Source organism: Sitophilus oryzae, unplaced genomic scaffold, assembly GCF_002938485.1.
Source record: "Sitophilus oryzae breed Bouriz unplaced genomic scaffold, Soryzae_2.0 scaffold_937_pilon_pilon, whole genome shotgun sequence".
Taxonomy (NCBI): Eukaryota; Metazoa; Arthropoda; class Insecta; order Coleoptera; family Curculionidae; genus Sitophilus; species Sitophilus oryzae.
Window position 1 is genome coordinate 2,030,531 of NW_022147569.1, and position 14,164 is coordinate 2,044,694.

Consider the following 14,164-nt stretch of genomic DNA (forward strand, 5'->3'; position numbering starts at 1 on the left):
AGAATTAAATGTATGAAGACCTATGGATTATGCGCTCTTAATTTTTTTACCGCACCTGGATTATCTTTTCGTCTATGCTGAAAATTAGTAATATAGAGCTAGAATTATTAACTGACATTGATATGATTATGTTTATTGAACAAGGTATACTAGGGGGTGTTTCACAATTTTCTAATCGATATGCAAAAGCGAATAATAAATATATGGAAAACCAATTTGATGACAATGAACCTTCGTCATATCTTATGTATTATGATGTTAATAATTTATATGGAGCAACTATGTATATGCCTCGGCCTGAATCACATTTTGAATGGGTTCAAGATATATATGAGTTACAAATATAATAGATATTCCTGAAAATAGTGACATTGATTATATCTTTGAAGTTGATCTTACTTATCCTCAAGAACTTTTTGATTATCACAAAGATTTACCATTATGTCCGAAAAGGAGAATACATGCTGGTTCAAAGATTCCTAAATTACTTACAACTCTATATAATAAGGAAAAATATATCATTCACTAACGTAATTTACAACAAGCCGTTAGTTTAGGATTAAAAATAACAAAAATTCATAGAGTTTTAAAATTTAAACAGTCTTGTTGGTTAAAGTCTTACATTGATTTAAATACAGCATTGCGAAAAAATAGTAAAAACGAATTTGAAAAAAACTTTTACAAACTGATGAATAATGCTGTATTTGGTAAGACTATGGAGAATGTTCGTAAATATAAAGATATTAAACTTGTAACGAAATGGTCAGAAAGGTATGGTGTTAAATACTATATTTGGCAACCAAATTTTCATAGTTGTACCATTTCTGATCAGGACATGGTAATAATCGAAATGAAACGTGTAAAAGTTAAATTTGATAAACTAATTTATGTAGGATTTTCCATTTTAGATTTATCTAAGACTTTTATATACGATTTTCATTATAACTATAATCAAAACAAATTTGGAGAAAAAGCAAAATTATTATTTATTATATACTGATACTGAATCTCTTATCTACCATTTTTTTGTGAACGATATTTATAACTCAATTAAACAAGTGTAAACAATAGATCTTGTATTTTCAAATAAAACACTGGATTTCCCTCATAACTTCTTTATTACATTTTAGTACTTAGGATTACGACACAAACATGTGTATCGTGCGAGCGCACGGTACCGACTGACTGCGGCGGGCGCCTCACTCACCATCTTATCTCCCGTAACATTCTATCGCCTCTGTGCAAAAACCATGCATTATTAATAATACAATCTGACATATACATAAACCATAATTTGTTAATCATAACAATACACTATATAAACAAGGTACTCATAAAAATCATAACACTCGGCCATCCTACTTTCCGGTCGTCCTCGACTTCCCTCCTTTATTGCTTCTGAAAAGATAAATAAAAAATAAAAAAGAAAAAATATTTATTTTTAAGTTTCAAGTGCTCGCATTAGAGGTTTATTTATTTTTAAGTTTGTATGCTCGCATTAGAGCTTTATTTGTTTTTAAGTTTATGCTCGCATTAGAGCTTTACTTATTTTTAAGTTTTTATGCTCGCATTGGGAGCTTTACTTATTTTAACTTTTATGCCTGCATTAGAGCTTTATTTATTTTTAAGCTTTATGCTCGCATTAGAGTTTTACTTATTTTTAAGTTTTTATGCTCGCATTTAGAGCTTTATTTGTTTTTAAGTTTTTATGCTCGCATTAGAGCTTTATTTATTTTAAGTTTTTATGCTCACATTAGAGCTTTTTACTTCATTTTTAGTTTTATGCTCTCATTAGAACTTTACTTATTTTTAAGTTTTCTTAGTATGCCTGCTTTAGAGCTTTTATTTATTTTAAGTTTTTATGCTCATTATTTATTTATTTTTAAGTTTTTGTGTTCGCATTAGAGCTTTATTTGTTTTAAGATTTTATGCTCGCATTAGAGCCTACTATTTTTAGGTTTTATGCTCGCATTAGAGCTCTACTTATTTTTAGGTTTTATGCTCGCATTAGAGCCTCTACTATTTTAGGTTTTGTTGCATTAGGAGCTCTACTTATTTTTAGGTTTTATGCTCTGCATTAGAGCTCTACTAATTTTTTAGGTTTTATGCTCAAAATAGAGCTCTACTTATTTTTAGGTTTATGGTAGCATTAGCTCTACTTATTTTTAGGTTTTATGCTCTGCATTAGAGCTCTACTTATTTTTAGGATTTTGCCTGCATTAGAGCTATACTTATTTTTAGGTTTTATGCCTGCATTAGAGCTCCCCACTTATTTTTAAGTTTTATGCTCGCATTAGAGCTCTACTTATTTTTAAGTTTTATGCTCGCATTGAACTCTACTTATTTTAGGTTTTATGCTCGCATTTAGAGCTCTCTACTATTTTTAGGCTTTATGCTCGCATTAGAGCTCTACTTATTTTTGCCTTTATGCCTGCATTAGAGCTCTACTTATTTTTAGGTTTTATGCTCGCATTAGAGTTTCCTACTTATTTTAAGTTTTTATGCTCGCTTTAGAGCTTTTATTTATTTTTAAGTTTTTATGCTCGCATTAGAGCTTTTTATTTGTTTTGGCAGTTTTTATGCTCGCATTAGAGCTTTAATTATTTTTAAGTTTTTGCTCATGATTAGAGCTTTACTTATTTTGTTTTTATGCCTCGCTTTTGTTTTATTTATTTTTGCTTTTATGCCTGCTTTAGAGATTTTATTTTTAAGTTTTTATGCTCGCATTAGAGCTTTATTTGTTTTTAAGTTTTTATGCTCGCATTAGAGCTTATTTATTTTAAGTTTATATGCTCACATTAGAGCTTTACTTATTTTTAAGTTTTTATGCTCGTATTCAGAGCTTTATTTATTTTAAGTTTTATGCCTGCTTTAGAGTTTTATTTATTTTAAGTTTTTATGCCTGCATTAGAGCTCTACTTATTTTAAGTTTTTATGCTCGCATTAGAGCTCTACTTATTTTTAAGTTTTTATGCTCGCATTAGAGCTCTACTTTGTTTTTAAGTTTATGCTCACATTAGATTTCATTTATTTTTAGGTTTTATGTTCGCATTAGAGCTCTACTTATTTTTAGGTTTTATGCCTGCATTAGAGCTCTACTTATTTTTAGGTTTTATGCTCGCATTAGAGCTCTACTTATTTTAGGTTTTATGCTCGCATTAGACTCATATTCTTTAGTCTTTTTAGGTTTTATGCTCGCATTAGAGCTCTACTTATTTTTAGGTTTTATGCCTGCATTAGAGCTCTACTTATTTTTAGGTTTTATGTTCGCATTAGAGCTCTACTTATTTTTTAGGTTTTATGGTAGCATTAGAGCTCTACTTATTTTTGTTTATAAAGCTCGTATTAGAGTTTCTACTTATTTTTAGATTTTATGCTCGCATGGAGCTCTACTTATTTTTAGGTTTTATGCTCGCATAGAGCCTATTTATTTTTAAGTTTTTATGCTCGCTTTAGAGCTTTATTTATTTTTAAGTTTTTATGCTCGCATTAGAGCTTTATTTGTTTTTAAGTTTTTATGCTCGCATTAGAGCTTTATTTATTTTTAAGTTTATATGCTCACATTAGAGCTTTACTTATTTTTAAGTTTTTAAGCTCGCATTAGAGCTTTACTTATTTTTAAGTTTTTATGCTCGCTTTAGAGCTTTATTTATTTTTAAGTTTTTATGCTCGCATTAGAGCTCTACTTATTTTTAGGTTTTTATGCTCGCATTAGAGCTCTACTTATTTTTAGGTTTTATGCTCGCATTAGAGCTCTACTTTTTTTAGGTTTTATGCTCGCATTAGAGCTCTACTTATTTTTAGGTTTTATGCTCGCATTAGAGCTCTACTTATTTTTAGGTTTTATGCTCGCATTAGAGCTTTACTTATTTTTAAGTTTTTATGCTCGCATTAGAGCTTTATTTAATTTTAAGTTTTTATGCTCGCATTAGAGCTTTATTTGTTTTTAAGTTTTTATGCTCGCATAAGAGCTTTATTTATTTTTAAGTTTTTATGCTCACATTAGAGCTTTACTTATTTTTAAGTTTTTATGCTCGCTTTAGAGCTTTATTTATTTTTAAGTTTTTATGCTCGCTTTAGAGCTTTATTTATTTTTAAGTTTTTATGCTCGTTTAGAGATTTATTTATTTTAAGTTTCTTTATGCTCGCATTAGAGCTTTATTTGTTTTTAAGTTTTTATGCTCGCATTGTGAGCTTTATTTATTTTTAAGTTTATATGCTCACATTAGAGCTTTACTTTATTTTTAAGTTTTTATGCTCGCATTAGAGCTTTATTTATTTTAAGTTTTATGCTCGCTTTTGTTTTATTTATTTCAAGTTTTTATGCTCGCATTAGAGACTTACTATTTAGTTTATGCTCATTAGAGCTCTACTTATTTTTAGGTTTTATGCTCGCATTAGAGTTTTAATTTATTTTTAGGTTTTATGCTCGCATTAGGAGCTCTACTTATTTTTAGGTTTTATGCTCGCATTAGAGCTCTACTTATTTTTTAGGTTTTATGCTCGCATTAGCTCTACTTATTTTTAGGTTTTATGCCTGCATTAGAGCTCTACTTATTTTTGTTTTATGGTAGCATTAGAGCTCTACTTATTTTTTAGGTTTTATGCTCGCACTAGAGCTCTACTTATTTTTAGATTTTATGCTCGCATTAGAGCTCTACTTATTTTTAGGTTTTATGCTCGCATGAGCCTCTACTTATTTTTAGGTTTTATGCTCGCATTAGAGCTCTACTTATTTTTTAGGTTTTATGCTCGCATTAGAGCCTACTTATAGGTTTTTATTTTATTTATTTTTGTTTGTTTTAGGTTTAAATCAGTAACACCTTCGTTGTGTTTTATATTCAAAAATAAATCTCATAAGGTCATCTTAACAAAGACCAGAATCTAATCCTTAATAAAATAATTAATAACCAAATTTCAAAATATAGCAACTGACAATACACGCCTTATACTGGCTGCTAAAGTATTTGCTTATATTAACACCATCTAAACATTTAATTCTGATCTACTTAAATTTTGATTTTTGTTTTATTTTTAATAGTAAGTAATAATGAAAATAAGTAAAGTGGGGACAACCTAATCCACTTTTAAATTGTTGTATTAAGAGTAAATTGTAACTTTAAAAGAACGTTCGTTCATCCTGACCTTACTCGCATCGCTGCAAATCGATGTCTCTTTTTATGGTTCTAAGGAATTGAATGTTGAAACATACAAAACTTTATATCTACTTAATAATTGTTCGCCTTAAGTGAATCCATAAAGTCAAAGAGTATTTATATTAGACGTTAGATTTCTTTTTTTTTTAATATTAGACGTCACATTATGGCCGATACTGTATTTTGTAGTACCCCAATTGTCAGAATTAATTATTTTTATTACAAACTCATTTGATCTTTGATTATTGCATAGATTTCATTTAGTTTTTGACTGAAAATTTTATTTACTATGGAACTGTAATTTTTTTTTATATTTAGAAATATTTATCTGCCAAAAGCTTTCATAAACTGATTTATTTTTCTTTTACTTCTGTTTGCAGTTTTAAATCACACTTCTCCAAATATGAGAATTAAATTCACCTTGCTTTTCATACAGTAACCAACCAAGTATATTTTCAATCGATTCATATTTTGACCCTATTTTAATAAAAATAAGTATTAATGAATAATATTCCAATTATTTTTAATACTAAAGATATATCTTTTACAAATTTTTTTACAAATTACAAACAAATTTCGTTTTTATTTTTAATTATTTTTTTTTATTTACTATTTCTACTGAAAAGTTTAGATTCAATTAGACCACCAATCAGAACCCAGTTGAAGAGGATCGGGCCAGCTCATAATCCCCTGCAACCAACGATCCTAAATGATCATTATCGAAGCCAAACATTAATTAATTAATATGGGTTGCAGCATTGTAACCCTGTGCTTTTACTGATACGTGTTACTAAAAGTATAAGAACATTTATTATTAACAAAACAGTATTAGACATTTTTTTTAGGAAGTAGAATGTTGTGAGGACATTGCATTCAATGCTAATTTATTTTATTTTTGTTGCAAAACAGTCTGATTTCTTATATTGATAAACTTTATTTTTTTTAATTGCTATTGTCTGAAGTTACAGCTTTTGGTATTTCAAACTTCCTATTTCTTTTTATTTATTTATTTTTTTTTTGAGGCCGAACAAAAGTAATTATTTAAACTTTTTATTCCTCCGACACTATCTTCTGGTAAAATCCTGAAGGGCTTTACTAAAACCATAACATAAAATATAATCAACACAACACGAAATTAATTAAATGGTTTCTTTTAAACTCCTCTGTATAAATTGTTAAATATACAAAACAATTTTTTTGTGCATACTAATTTCTTTTTACAAATCTAAACAAATATTATTGTGTTGTGTAAAAAACTCTGTGTGTTTATCGACCTGTGTACGAACATTTTCTGTTATCAATTATCACCATATTTTTTTTTTTGAAACATATTGTGTAACTCCTTTTATTTCTATTAACAGACTATTTTCCAAGACCGTCCTGAAAATAATAATTAGTCCTTAATTATTTTAAAAAGAACGTTATATCTTTATAAGAAACAGAGAAATAATTTTTGAATCATAAACTTTATTAAAACAATAATTATTTTTGACTATACCGGTCTATAATGTTTGTAGAGACTTATTTTTATGATTATTTGTCTGCAGTGTAAATTGAACCTTGGTGATATTTTAAACCTTCATATTGTTTAATTTTATTCACTAGAAATAAATAGCCTTTACAAAATCAATTTAAATAATTTAGACATTAAAAATTTGATTTTGCTTGTATCAATTTGCAAAGAGATTATGCAAAAGATGCTTGTTTTTAATTTTAGTTAAAACATTTTTTTGTTATACAGGCTGTCCTATATTGATATCACTATCATTAATTGATCTGAACCTTTTATTTTATTTGATTCTTTTACAAATTCAATTTATTGGAATATTAATTTCAATAACGTCTTTAAAATCATAAACAAGCTACTAAAAATTTTATATTCGTAACTATGAAACATAAATTAACAATTAATTGATATCTGTGTACTTATCTTATTCGAATGTATCCTCTGAAGCTATATTTTCTCACTGCTTTAGTGTTTATGTCAACATGGTCAATCAAAAGACTTATTTTAGCAAAAATGACTTGCAGTTTGCACCTTGCACATCGTAACAGCCTTGTCTTTTCCCATTTTTGAAGTAGGAGTGGATAAGCCAATTTCCAAATGTTCCTGTATGTATCCTTTTTATTCACTAACACTGCTGGACTTGTTGCTTTATGGCTTTATGTCCTTTTCCAGCAACTTAACTTATGGATTCACACACAACATGGCATATTGGCACTTTTTAAACTCTTGTGGTACTTCTAGTAGTTCTATCTCACTTCTGATATGTAAACAATAGATCTTGTATTTTCAAATAAAACACTGGATTTCCCTCATAACTTCTTTATTACATTTTAGTACTTAGGATTACGACACAAACATGTGTATCGTGCGAGCGCACGGTACCGACTGACTGGGCGGGCGCCCACTCACCATCTTATATCCGTAACATTCTATCGCCTCTGTCATAAAAACCATGCATTATGAATAATACAATCTGACATATACATAAACCATAATTTGTTAATCATAACAATACACTATATAAACAAGGTACTCATAAAAATCATAACACAAGATATTCATAAATTTGATACATTAGACTATCCTCCTAATAATGTGTATAATATACCACAAAAAAAAAACAAAAAAATATTAGGTCTTATGAAAGATGAAAACAATGGAAAAATAATGACCGAATTTATTGGTTTATGATCTAAACTATACACTTTTAGAACTCAAGAACATAGTTGTGAAAATTTAAATGTTAGTAAAAAAGCTAAGTGTATAAAGTCATCTTCACTTAAAACTATAACTTTTGACGATTTTTATCAATGTCTTTTTAATAATTCCACTCTTGAAACTGAACAACAGTTAATTCAATCAAAAAAACATCAAGTGCATACTATAGCCCGAAGAAAAATAGCTCTATCTCCGAATGATGATAAAAGAATTATTAATTATTTGTATACAGATACAAAACCATGGGGTTGGGAACTAAGGGGAAACATTTAGAAAATCTTTAGATTTTATTTATTTGTTATAAAACCTCTCATTTTTTGAAAACATAGTCAAATGATGGTGATGAAATACTGATGATGGAAAAGAGAAAATGCTTGAAATATATAAAAGCAATTCCAGGAGCGTTTACTCCTACCAAAGGATCTCCTAGAGCTGCAGGATTTGATTTAAGGAGTGAATTATGTTGTTCGACGGAAGGAAAGTCTTTTTAAAAAACAATTATTTATTTAAAAGTATACAGCGTGAATGTTGTACGTACGAAATCAGGCAAAAGAATGAATTTATAATGAACATTAACTTAAAAGGAAAATTTATCAATAAAAGCATGACCAGCAGGACTCATGGGAAGATCTTCTGTGCGGTTGCAGGTGTGGCGGAAATGGCCACATGTAACTCCTCCCTCCTTAAGACGAAAAGATAACGGAGTTTTCTTTTCATGGAGGGTCTTCGGGCATCTCTTCTTTGGATGGTATATCTTCCTTATGTAGCTCAGCATAGGGTAGAGTAATTTCTTTCTTGTGATGAAGAGTAGGCTCAGAGTGATGAGGATGAACAAAACCATGAATATGATGTCAGTGGAATTGTCCATGAAACTTCTTGTCGATGGGGTTAAGGGATGCAGTTGGTTAACCATTTGCCTTAGCTCGAGCATTTTATCAAAATTTAATTTCGTGATGTTGAAGGCCTCGAAAGATTTACTTCTTTTTAATTGATCAAAACTCATTGGCGGTAGTATTAAAGGCTTGCTGTCTTGTATTGAGACATCATTGGAATACATTTGATAATTTATATGCCCTTAGGAATTTTGATTAGGCTGGGCTCTTGAGTTTCCAAATATCGATCAGTTTTACATTTTGAAAATATTCTTTGTGGTCTTAAAGGTAGTAAAAGTATTTCTCTTAGCGTTATTTGTTCGATGATAGGCTCTTGAACGTGGATGTCGATTATTTTACAGTCATCGGTAGATTGATTTTCGATCAGCTGTAGCGTGCACTGGACATCGGGGTGAAATTCTACGTGGCAATAGAAAGTTTCTTCTAAGAATGGGCAAATGGTTTCTTGAAACTGTATTTTGGAGTCTGCTCGTGCCATATAAGGGTATTTGGGGATAATAACTTGGTGGTTTTGTATTATAGGAAATAAATGATAAAAGGTAAAGGTATCAGGTTTTACGATCGGAATATGGATAGCGAAAATTAGTTTCGTATTCGAAAAAGTTATTTGTGTTCCTAAGAACTGATAGTAAGATAAAATGTTTTTAAATATAGGTATTTGATTTTTATCGTATAGAGTACCTAGATAGTTTATCATTTTTTGGAGCTCTGAGCTAGGAAGTATAGAGTTATGTAATGTATTTAATTTAGGAAACATAATCGCATCTTCTATATTGTCTAGAAATGTAATGATGTTCTGACAGTCTAAATTAATTTGAGAAAGTATTCCTTGTACACTAATGTATTCTTGAAGATTACCGATTTTTTTATTTACAGAGTGTTGGAAGAGTTTTAATCCGTTTTGAAGATTTTCTTGGTTTTTGCTTAGAGTAGTTATTGTTTTGTTATAGTTATCAGTCAACCCATTTGAAAGAGATATTTGTAAATTGACTTCATTGATTAGTTTCTTTTGATCGTTATTTAATTGATTAATTATTGAAACGTATCTATTTCCATCGTCTGCGTCTAATGTTCCGAATAGCCATTTATTGACTTTACCTACAACATTTACTAGTCCTCGTTTATTACGTATATGAGGATATAAATTTTTAATTTTATTTAAGGTGGTTTCTGTTAAAATTTCTGTTCTAGAAAGTATATTTTGTGAAAGCCCTTGATAGGATATCGGATTCGTGCTATTTTTATTGCGTATAATTGTTTCTAATATTAAAAATTGATCTTCTATATTTCTAAATTCGTTAATTATAGTGCTTAAATCTAAATAGTGTATAAAAGTATGCTTAGTATACACTAATTTGGAATTGCCTAAGTTTAAGGGTAAAATAAAATTATTTAAAGGGGTTATTTGGATATCATCGGCACTACATTTCATGAGAAGCAGGGTTGTCAACACTAGTGTTATCTTCATCCTTTCCCTGAAATGAGAGATTACGTTTAGTTTTTGGTTTCCTAGTGCAACTCTTATGATATTATAGGTTGTCGATATTTAAAAGGAATTTCGATGTTATTTTCTGTCAACTTTTGTTGTACTAAATTAATATTAAAATTCATCTGAATAAGATCAGTAAGACCTATGACTCCATCGAAAAAGTCATGAAAGTCGAAGAGAATAAAATCTATGTTATTTTTAATGCCAAAATCTAAAAGAATAGGTACTGTAGCTTGATATTTAGTTAGTTTACTACCTATGGCAGTTTTAATTATGTTAGATCTTTGATAGATAAAGTTTGGAAAATATTGTTCTATTATTGAAGGTTTAATAATTGATTTAATGCTGCCTGTATCGATTAGTAATTTTAAAGAATGGTTTATTGTTTCAATATATGGTAAAGAATTGTTAGTAGCTATATTATTGATTTCGATCAAGTCAATTGATCGTTGAGGCTGGTGTCTTGAAAATTTTCATCCTGTTCGATATTTTTATTATTTATTGATTCTCGATAATATTGATCATAAATTAAATTATCGCATGTATAATTTTGAGTATTTTCGTCGTAATATACATTACTATGGTAGTTATCGTATGACGTTTCCTGTTCACATTCATTGGAGTATAATTCTTGGTAGTTAGAATTGGGATTCCTGTTAAAGAGTTGTCCGTTAGAGATATTCTGTGAGAAACTTTTTCTGCTATTCATACTAGGAATACGTGACGTCGTCGACATCGGCTCGGGTTTCGGTAGTTGACTCGGTGGTATAGGTCGTGGTTTAAATACATCCTGTGGCGGTCCAAATACTTCGCGATTTGTTGGAAATCATCTAGGTGGTACATTGCGTGTTTGAATATTTATCGGTTGTGATTTCCACTCAAATTTTGATTGGGACGGTTGTTGATTACCAAAATTGTTATTATAATTATTATTGTAAGGGTTACAAGTAGCAAAATTACTGGGTGGCTTAAAATTATTTGAATTATTTGAATGGTTAAAATGGTTATTTCTAGAATTAAATTGATTTTGTTGATTATTATTAAAAGAATTAGGTGGGCTATTGAAATTTGGCTTTTGTGATTTATTAAAATCACTATAACATTTTCCATATAACCTTTCAAAATTTTCAAATTCGATCACATAGGCCATCGCGTCTTCTAAACTTGTTGGTTTTTTTATGTGTATGTTATTCTTTAAGGTACCACTACAACCTGCGATAAACGTATTTAACGCGGTTTTGTCGATATAAGAAATATGGCAAAGTTTTTTTTGGCGTGTTAAAGTGGTATCGTTACTGATACGTTGTACCACATTACTTCGTAAAAGTTGTAACCTATTACCGAAAGCTATTATATTTTCATGCTTATCAGGGTGAGTTCGGGTTAACTCTTGTATTAAACAGTCCAGATCTCTTCGATCTGAGAATGATTGAATCAAAGCGGTCTTAAGACTATTCCAATCGGTTAATTCGGCTCGATTACCGACCATAATCTCTGCCTTGTCAATCAATTTTTCTTGAATTGATTCAAGAATATGTTGATTAAGTTCGGCATCATTTAAATTTTTGTAACTATTAAAAATACTTTCACATCTGTTGATAAATTTATTGAGAGTACTACTGTCTCCATCGTACGGTTTAATATTATCCATTTTGGATTTAAATAATTCCCAGTTAAGCTTTGATTCAGTCATTTTTTTAGATGGTATAGAAGAAGAAGCGATTTTGTTTGATTTTTGTACAGAAAATGATAAACTAGCTAATTTTCCTATAATTTCCTCTAATTCGGTCATGTATTTTTAAATAACTTTTTACCTACAACATTTACTAGTCCTCGTTTATTACGTATATGAGGATATAAATTTTTAATTTTATTTAAGGTGGTTTCTGTTAAAATTTCTGTTCTAGAAAGTATATTTTGTGAAAGTCCTTGATAGGATATCGGATTTTTAAATAACTTAATTTTAAAACTAAATATAAAGTAATTATTTATGTATTGATTATAAAAAATTTATTATATTGAATAATAATTTATTTTTTAAAATCGATAAATTATTTTTTCAATTATATTGATTTTTGATTTATTTTTTAAATCGATATATGATTTCTTAATTGATTAATTTTTTTAAATCGATAAATTAATGTTTTCTTTTTCGTTTTTCTTAAAATTACTGCTCCCAATGAGCTGCAAAATTGTGTGCGCTATGCACTGGCCCTAACTATCCCTACCGAAAAACCTTAACCAGAGGGTTCGGAGAGGCAAAAAAGAAAAGGCACTTACAGTTTTAATGCTGTCGTGTTTTCTTCTCCTTTCTCGATCCTTTTGCGACTCGTTGTGGGTGCTGCACTTTGCTGCCGTCGAGGTTCTTCTTCGATACGCGCTTAGGGGTTGAAACCACGAAACGACACAACTGGCCCGAAAAGATGCTCGAAAAACACAGAAATGCCGTCGCTCGTATCCTACCGACTGCGCCAATTATGTTGTTCGACGGAAGAAAAGTCTTTTTAAAAACAATTATTTATTTAAAAGTATACAGCGTGAATGTTGTACGTACGAAATCAGACAAAAGAATGAATTTATAATGAACATTAACTTAAAAGGAAAACTTATCAATAAAAGCATGATCAGCAGGTCTCATGGGAAGATCTTCTGTGCGGTTACAGGTGTGGCGGAAATGGCCACATGTAACTAGTGTCTACAGTATAACCGTACCTGCAAGGGATAAGGCGCTCATAAATACAGGTCTGAAATTTGAATTGCCTTCAGGATGCTATGGAAGAATAGCACCTAGATCAGGATTAGCTTCAAAAAACGGCATCAATGTTGGAGGTAGAATTTTATTTTTATAATTATTAATATAACTATTCATTTTAATTTTCTTCTAGCTGGTATTATCGATCAAGATTATAGGGGAATTGTAATGGTTCTACTCTTCAACCATTCGAGTGAAGACTTTCAAGTAAACGTTGGAGATCGTATAGCTCAATTAATTTGTGAGCATATACACTATCCTGAATTGGTTGAGGAAAAAGAACTTACCCATACAGAACGCAACACCAATGGTTTTGGATCAACAGGGCGATGATAAAAACCTAGCTCTAAGTGTTTTTTTATATAACTTGCCTATAAATATTATTGTAATGAATATATTTATTAAGTATATTAAGCCTATTAAAAAAAATTAGAAGCATTTATACTAGAGAAATCTTGACTGCGAGAAAAAAATAATATATACCCCTTCTTCTCAAATCGTTGTATAAAATGTAAAGATTATATTATTTTACTTTAATATCCATAATAGTTAAGACAGATAGAGAGCGTGAAAAATTTTATTAATAAAAAAAAATAATAAGAATGGTAACTACATGTCTTCCGCAAGATGTATCAGACGAGATTCGTAAATGGCGTGAATTTAAAAGATGTCCAGCATTCAATTACGAGTGTGGTAGATTGTTGTCAGCATTTGACCAATCCTGGTAAATTAACAGGCTCAGATTTAAAAAGGCTTACCGACAAATCTGATGTACCTGAATATGTGAAAACTGCAGTAAAACGGGACATTGATAATCGTCAAGCTGCACATTTACGTAACATACCTGGACATTTTTAATTTATGATTATAAATATATCAGTTTGTAATATTTAGCATATTTAAAAAAAATAAACTGTTTTAAAAGATTTGTCTATGTGTCTTTTTCTGTTAATATATCCAGTCTAGACTAGGTTGGTTAATACAACATTTAGTTTTAAGTAAACCATATAAAATTAGTACTCTTATTGATAACCTTTAACCTATTATGCATCATCACATAAAATAACAAGGCAATATTTTTATTGATGATCTTTAACCTTTTAAACGTTATCACATACAACAACAACAAGGCATAAAAGTAAACAATAT

At 29.5% G+C, this 14,164-nt stretch overlaps 2 protein-coding genes across 2 annotated transcripts; one reads left to right on the forward strand and one right to left on the reverse strand.

Annotated features, from left to right (window-relative positions):
• Positions 1-11,089: 11,089 nt before the first annotated feature.
• LOC115890928 (putative uncharacterized protein DDB_G0279653) lies at positions 11,090-11,914 on the reverse strand. The gene has a single exon (XM_030911291.1). It carries the CDS (start codon positions 11,912-11,914, stop codon positions 11,090-11,092), a length of 825 nt encoding a protein of 274 aa, XP_030767151.1.
• A 689-nt stretch (positions 11,915-12,603) lies between these two features.
• LOC115890941 (deoxyuridine 5'-triphosphate nucleotidohydrolase-like) lies at positions 12,604-13,882 on the forward strand. Its single transcript, XM_030911305.1, has 2 exons — positions 12,604-13,092; positions 13,149-13,882. Exons 1-2 carry the CDS (start codon positions 12,900-12,902, stop codon positions 13,346-13,348), a joined length of 393 nt encoding a protein of 130 aa, XP_030767165.1. The 5' UTR covers positions 12,604-12,899; the 3' UTR covers positions 13,349-13,882.
• The last annotated feature ends 282 nt before the right edge of the window (positions 13,883-14,164 follow it).